The sequence below is a fragment of the Diadema setosum genome, chromosome 9 (assembly GCF_964275005.1).
Source record: "Diadema setosum chromosome 9, eeDiaSeto1, whole genome shotgun sequence".
In the NCBI taxonomy this organism is placed as follows: domain Eukaryota; kingdom Metazoa; phylum Echinodermata; class Echinoidea; order Diadematoida; family Diadematidae; genus Diadema; species Diadema setosum.
This window is the reverse complement of record NC_092693.1, coordinates 4,931,512-4,939,372: the sequence shown is the minus strand read 5'-3', so window position 1 is coordinate 4,939,372 and position 7,861 is coordinate 4,931,512. Positions and strand designations below refer to the sequence as shown.

Sequence of the window (7,861 nt, the reverse complement as noted above, 5' to 3'; positions counted from 1 at the left end):
GTGACTAATTATTTTTGGTGCCACTTCCGGGTTTCATTTCATTTTTTTCTTTTTATTTCTTTTGTTATTAACGAAAAATAAAGGGGGGGGGGGAGGGTGCGCCGGTTGTGCCCCCCCTCTCGATCCGCCACTGCACTTCTAACATTCATGGTGACTACATATCAACTTGCACATCATTACTGGTAAATGTGTATGTGTAGCTATACAGACTACATGTACATAATATTCATAACAATTTGGTGGTCTTTCGACACAAAGGAACAACAACTGACATTCTCCTCTTTGTTAATGTTGGGGATGGGAAGATTTCAACAGCAGCACATCTGGCGATGCCAAACCTCTTTCCACACACTTTAGGCAGCACCTCCCAAGCAAACAAGAGACTCTGTATTGCCCTCCTAACAAGCTATGTTGACAATAATTTGTGCATCAACAACAGCAACAACAACAAGAAAAGAGCTGAACAGTCTGAGCAAAAAACATCTGCTGCAGCTTCATGATGAAACAGCTTCATCCTGTAAATTTGCTTCCCAGATGTTCCATGTGTACTTACAGAGCTGCCTACACAATTTAATCTTAGACTTATTATATGTATCTTTTCTTCCCTTCACCCAAACTGAGAATATATGATATGAATACATGTATTCCCACACGTTTTTCCCCTATAACGTTGAATCAGAAACGTTAATCAAGTGCTTCTTCCAACTTCATATTTATTTTTTCTTCTGTCCTTCATGTTTTATGCTCTGCACTGATATCTGTGGTCTGCATACATAAGTTGGCAGTTCTGAAATCATTGTTCTTCCGATGCGAACTCATCATAACTAGAAGTATTGAAGACGGCATTAACCTTGTGTACGAATATGAGAAACAGTCATGTCCCTTCCAACTGCTTCTAGACTTATGCACCCTAGATTTGGTGTGAGTGGTACATGTGCAATGTATATTGCATTACTTTTAACTATCAGCCCCTGGAGGGATCATGACTACTTGACCTATTAGTGAAGTCATTATCACAGAAAAGAATTCCAGTACAATTTCTTGGATGTTTGAATCATCTTACAATACACAACTATAAACCCTGATGACACTTTCAACATTAATAATTCTGCGGAGTCCATGCATTATATATCAAGATATTACATTTAGACAGCCATCTGAACCACAACCAAGTCCTTACTCTTGGGTAAGGGTAAATCAATCTATGCATTTGGTGGGAAGCCTCTCATGAAGCAGAATCCCCTTTCTTCTGACAGACCTCCATGATGAACCCTCGCCAATCTCTGTGAAAGGGTAAAGGGCTCCTGCATCACAAAGATACCACTGTAAGGGTATCCTGTACATTTTCCTCCATGCTCCTCTGCATAACTCCCGCATCTGACAGTTCTCTCCCATTTCAAGCCATAGTGCGGGGCACTGCCACAGACCAAGATCCCACTGGGCTAGCTAGTCTTCCCTGAGGGGGTTTCAATCACAAGCTTAGGGTCCTTGTACAGTTGGCTTATGGAAGCCTGCAACAGAGAAAACACAGTAATAAATAAAAAAACAAACACCAGCTGCAGAATGACTGCTTTCCTGAAATTTCACATTGAAATAATGTATACCTCTTCTTTCCTTCACTTTTTTTTTCCCAGCACAGATGAAATTCAGAACATAAACAGTGTAGTATCTTACAGAAAGAGCTAAGTTGGAGACCATTATTACTTATAACTTATTATGTACAATGACTTGAGACAAAATCATGCACACAATAAGAAGATAAGATTCAAAATTAAAATAAAAAGTTGGGAAAACATATAACAGCCTAGAGATTACAGTTGAGAGCCGAGGTGAAGACAGGTTTTGAATTGAAATAAGTCATTATATTGTCATACAATGTATGTCTGTTCCCCGACAATATCAAAGCAACATATCTACAAATCTGATACAAAGCTAAGTACTGTAATGTCCCATACAAAACTATACATTATATCACTCATGCATTATTTCTTTCAGAAGTACATCTGTACCACAAAACTAATACTGCAGTTATGAGAACTTGGCATTTACTTTCAGGCAATGAAAATAATGATTGTTGACCAACCCGCATCATGTTTGTTTATCACTCGTCACGGCTTTCTTTAAATATCAATTCAATTTTAACTTTGTCATTGCTTTCATATCACTGCTTCCTAATCAATCCATCTCTCTGTGATTTACTTCTCCTTTTGGTAAGAAATGTTGTTCCCTTTCAGCTGAACTTGCAAAAAAAAATTTTACCTGTCGTTTTATCACTTGCAAGTTTTCTTGAGCCTTCTTGATGTAACCCTCTATCAGATCTGGTGATGTCTCATCCTTGTGCTCACGAAAAGCATCTCTAACTCTACGCAGTGCATACGTTCTGAAAGAAAAGCAATTGATAAGTGCGCTTATCAAATTGGGAAGGAAAAAAGTGGGGGTTGGGTGGTTTTTGAACAACATGGAAACACAGACAATCAGTAATTTTTCTTGAGTATATGTATGCTTCCTGCACAACAGTTGTTTATTGCAATCTTAAGAGTTTGTTACAGGCTTGCCTTAGATCTTGTGATCTTGCAAAAAAATAACACAGAAACAAACCAACAAGAACAACAAAATGCTCATAGTTGTGTGCATACAAACTACCCTACGTTGTACACGGTATGATATTAAAAATAGATGTACAGGAATAATGATTCCTTCAACACTGGCATTCAGAAACATGTAAATTTGAGAAAGTAGTGAACTGGCCCTACGGAGTGAGAATGGAACACAACCTAGTCCAAAGAGCCAGCATGTATAGAAATTGTATGTGACTATGCATCACAAAACCAACAAAAAGTATTTTATGTGAGGACTCAAAAAATGGTGAAATGGGTCGACGAAGTCAATTTTTAGTTTTACATGTACTGTATTTTCTGAATGCACTATTCTTCTTGTATATTATTCGTAATTTGGGGATCATAAAATGAGTGGGAAAATGGGTTTTCATCAGGTTCTCTACAAATGTCTTACAGGCTCTCTTCATTTCTTAAAAAATCCTTTGCACACTCATCCCTTTCAGCCCTTAATAACTTTTGAAAGGATAATGCTACTGCTTTGAAAGTTGGCATTAATCATGGACAGAATGTGTTAATAAAGTAATTTCAGCTTAATCTGATAATATCTTATTTGTTGTTGCTACAGTGGTTTACACCTTGTTTTATTGTCCCGTTCATTGCACAGGTAGCACAGCTTGGTAAAGATAAAGTGCTTGACTAGACCCTGTACTTCACAGCCTTTTTTCTCAGTTCACACTTCTCCAGAGTATGTGCTTTCTTTACAAGATTAACCTGGCAGATAGGTAAGGAGGGTCCATTTGAATTGAGTTATAAATCATTTCAAAACTAAAAATCCATGTCTGGCGACTTTTTGTTGGTTTAGTGGTGCAGGGTCTGTATGTATAATGCCATGCTGCCTGAAAACATTGAATCTTTAAACACGTACATTGTATGTACATTTAATTATTTATAAACATATCTAACACCCTTGAATTAATCTAAATAGTAGACTGCACCCTTGCATACACCTCAGGGTGCCGTACTTAAAGTTCTTCATTTTACCACTTGCCCAGTTGGACAAGCAGATTTTCAAATTGTTGCAAAACACTTGCATGAAAATGAATTTTACTTGCCTGAAAAAAAGTCCTAAAAATATAGGAAACGATTACAAGATCTCTTATAAGTCAAGGGCTTTAAAACACAATCATCTGAATTATAAAAGGCACACATTGTAAACCTGGTTCGAACCACTGTCAGTGTTGCATTACATTGGGGTTTTTTCACACAGGTATTGGAAAGTTGCAAAAATGAAATTAAGGTGCATTGCATCGCTATTAAAATAAAACAAAAACCAGTCATTATCTTTGGACTTTTGTATAAATTGACTTGGTGGGTTTGAAGGGGAAAAAGTGGAAAAAAAATAGGTGGCTTCAAAACTTTTTGCTTGGCCAATACAGGCAAACATTTTTTTCTCATTGTTCCAAAACACCTGCCCGTGTTTGATTTTTACTTGCCCCAAAAGTAACTGAGGCAATTGGGCAAGCGCTTGACTGTCATTTAAAATAATGACTAACCATTTTCTAATGACAGCAAATGCATTCTGTACCTGTCCTGACATGAAAAATTGAAGCAAAATGAAGTGAATTGTACCATGTACAATGAATGAAGCCACAACCAAGGCCATGGCTTGTCAGCACAGTCTGCTGATTGCTGGTATGAATGATCAAGGTAGACCTGTCCTATGCTAGAGATCTTCTCCATAGTTACCTAACTTAGTAACTAATTTGACTACAGTAAAAGATTGCTCTGTATCTTGTCGTCAGGGATATGCTCCCTGGAGTCTACGTCTGTCTTCATGGAATCCCCTCTAGGGAGGAAAGCCATAGATCTATATTGTATATGTCAAAAAATTTATAACATTGCGTGTAAGAACGAACTTTCAATAATCATGCATGAGACTTAGCTATGCACAGTGGTTCTGCATTCTTTACTGGGGATTTAAAGATGTCCAAATATTACTGAAAAACCTGATAATAAACAAGATCAACAGCAAAACAATGATACCGTAGGGCGGTGTAGATTATAATATAAATGCACATACCGTGCATTGGAAAAGCATTTAATATGTGCAGTGCACTTCACACGTATGGTCTATATAGAGAGTAGGGGTGTTGGTTTCAAAATTAAATTTACTGTGATTACGGCACAACTGAGTGCGTCAATATAACAACCCATGCATTCGAAATCAAAGCAGTCATCTGGCATCTTGGACTCTTTGGAGCGTGTACCGCAACGCGCAAATCGCATTTTTAATGCGCACTTGAATTCAGAGTATTTTCTTTACATGTGACTATTAGTATTGTGAGTAATATTTCAGACAAATTGTGAGATATCTAAGTATCTATTGATAGAGAAATATTAGGGTGTCGATGTATTGGACACCCAACTCTACTAGACTCAAGTACTCAAGTACAATGTAGAATTATGTAACTGGTACTAGTAGTAGTGTAATTTAGTTTAATGCAATGCAGCGTCGGAGTTACATCATCATCATGCAAAGACGAAAGTTCAGTTACACATTTATTCGCGAGTGGGACTACAGTAATGCTTGGGGCATTACAGTACACGTACATTAGTTTCACTATCATTAGTCTCTAACGTTCTAACGTTAGATAGATCTCTCTCACTCTCCGAGGCCACCTTGCTACGACGGATGTTACTTACCGATAATTGTATCCAGAGAACTTCTGCGACTCTCGTAACATTTCACGATAAAGAGCAAGTACCCTCATCCTGCTTGCCTGAGCACCAGCCATGATCTCCGTAGGCTAAACGTTACACTTTATTTTCTTTATGCGCACCCCGACGGTACGGTCCGCTCGCGTTGAGTAATTTGGAAATTCGACCAGATTTCGCGGGGACCAAGGCCTGGTGCCAATTTGAAGAAGATATAAAAATGATAGCCGGGCAGCGTTTTTTTTTTTTTTTAAGACGGCACAGATTGGGGCATGGCGCGTGTTAAACCTATGGGAAAAACGTTGGGTTAGGGTTTTTGGTTATGGTTAGGGTTAGGGTTAAGGTTAGGGTTGGGGTTAGGGTTAGGGTTAGGGTTAGGGTTTGATGGTTAGGGTTAGGATTAGGGTTAGGTTTAGGAATAGGGTCCCCGATAGATTTTTAGTTTCCCCAATCTGTGCCGTCTAAAAAAAAACACGCCGCCGGGCATGTATAGGGTGTCAAAATAATAACAAAACAAACAAACAAATAAACAAACAAACATGGCATACTTTTGATCTTGAAGACAAAAAGTATAATATTGGTATTGATATGGTTTATAGATGAATAGTGTCTAATCTTGTTAGGGATAGTTTGGTTGTGATATCATAAAATAAAATTGGTTCTACAACTTGTCCTGTTTCTTCAAAGTTAAAGGGATCGTATAATTTTGGTTGAGACCTAATTTCTGGTTTCTACCATTTTTGGGTGAGATAATGAGAAACCTCCAATGAAATATGAAAGAGCATGTAATTCCATGAAGAATTCAATGTTTATTTGATGAAAATTGGTTTTGAAATGGCTGAGATATCCAAAACAGACTGTGAGCGATTCTAATAAGTGTGGGAGACTGGGAGCCACACTTTATTACGATCGCTTTGTTTTACTTTGTTTTTAGATGTTTCAGTCATTCCAAACTCGATTTTTATCAAATAAACTTTGAAATCCTCTTAAAATGGTATGCTCTGCACTATTTCATGAGTGTTTTCTTGCCAGGTATCTCGCAAAAAGTTAAAAGCCCAATTCTCATCTCCACCAATACTGTTACTATCCCTTTAAGTTTCAAATTTTTCTCATTTTCAACCTCGCTGTAGGTAACCCCGTGCGAATAAACGGACGTGTGCTAATGATGAACAATCATGCCCTGGATCTATAACAGATCCTTATCAAAGAAACAATTGATCAAGAGCGAACATGTGACTTGGCATTCATTTAGCCTTACACGAAATTTCGCTTACAACGGGTCATTAGTTCTAGTACTCTGATTGGTCAAAGGTTAAAATCATGGAAACCGCTAGCTGACTGCCCGGCAGTACATGTATTGCGAAAATCAATGACTATAGTTAAAACTCACTTCGGTGCGTAAATGAATATCTTAAATTGCATTGTATTGTGATAAATATCAATTTCGACTGATTCCTATACCTTCGCCCTCTCTTTGGGGCAATTAAACATGCCTCTGGAAGCAGTCGATATTGTCATAGTATAATAATAGTTGTTCGAAGCATGAAATTTTCCCGAATTGCCACTGGCATTCAAAGCATAGTAGTGTAGACAAGAACTTTCGTGGCCATTTTAATTTCGAGAATCTTAGTTCTCACGAAATTCGCGAAATTAAATTTCACGCAAACATATTCTGGTTTTACAGTAGGCTGTTTGTGGCAAAATGAATACCTAAATGTATTATGTACTAGTAAGTTGCACATTATGCATGTACTTTTTCGTAATACATTGTATATCTACTGCGTGTTTCTCAAGATTTCATAAATATAATTATGTGCAAAAAAAAAAAAACACACACACACACCTTCTAAACCAAGATTCAGCACGTGATCTCACTGTCTTGTCATTCATTGCTAATTGGACTGATGTTGATTAACAAAAGGCATTTTAAGAATGCACCTTCCTCTATACTGAGCATGATCTGCATGAATGGTTCCATATGACTAACCATGCTAACAAAAGTCATTGCAGGAACATTTTCACGTTATCGCCTGGGCTGCTAGACATGCGAACGAGCGTATACGGAAGCGAGAGCCCGCTAATTTATAAAAACATCGTTTGTGTGCAATTTACACGACGTATATTGACGTTTCCATAGGAGGTTGTACAAAGAGTAAGAGTAAGAGTTATAAATCATGAAAATTATGTTTCAAATGCTTGAATGATATTTCCATTTTTCTTTGCCGTTTTGTCTTAAATCATGATTCCTGACTGATCTTTTTATTTGGAAGCTATGTATGTATGTATATATATATATATATATATATATATATATATATATAATATATATATATATATATATATATATATATATATATATATATATATATCAGAATAACAATGTTTAATATTTATTTTGAAAGCAGTAGAATTGAATTTCCGTTCTTTTACAAATTTATATGTAGTCTATATTGTGACATGATGACGTCATCAGCTCACTCATTTCTATATAAACACATCACCTGTTCAAGAACTTTTGCGTGAAAATGAGCAAAACTTAACAATTTCATAACTCTATAGTTACTACGTTAATACTATAGTTTTAATTT

At 36.8% G+C, this 7,861-nt stretch overlaps 1 protein-coding gene across 1 annotated transcript; it reads right to left on the bottom strand.

Annotated features, from left to right (window-relative positions):
* LOC140233492 (LYR motif-containing protein 4-like) lies at window positions 1-5,388 on the bottom strand. Its single transcript, XM_072313610.1, has 3 exons — window positions 5,262-5,388; window positions 2,260-2,380; window positions 1-1,511 (listed from the first exon to the last, which is right to left on the bottom strand). Exons 1-3 carry the CDS (start codon window positions 5,351-5,353, stop codon window positions 1,443-1,445), a joined length of 282 nt encoding a protein of 93 aa, XP_072169711.1. The 5' UTR covers window positions 5,354-5,388; the 3' UTR covers window positions 1-1,442.
* Between the last annotated feature and the right edge of the window lie 2,473 nt (window positions 5,389-7,861).

Bases quoted from the DNA above. Each gene is read 5' to 3' on its own strand.
- LOC140233492 (XM_072313610.1), bottom strand. From the start codon at position 5,353: ATGGCTGGTGCTCAGGCAAGCAGGATGAGGGTACTTGCTCTTTATCGT. The intron at 2,381-5,261 runs GTAAGTAACATC...CTTTTCTTTCAG, and splicing joins TTCTCTGGATACAATTATCG to AACGTATGCACTGCGTAGAG. The intron at 1,512-2,259 runs GTAAAATTTTTT...TCTCTGTTGCAG, and splicing joins TGCAAGTGATAAAACGACAG to GCTTCCATAAGCCAACTGTA.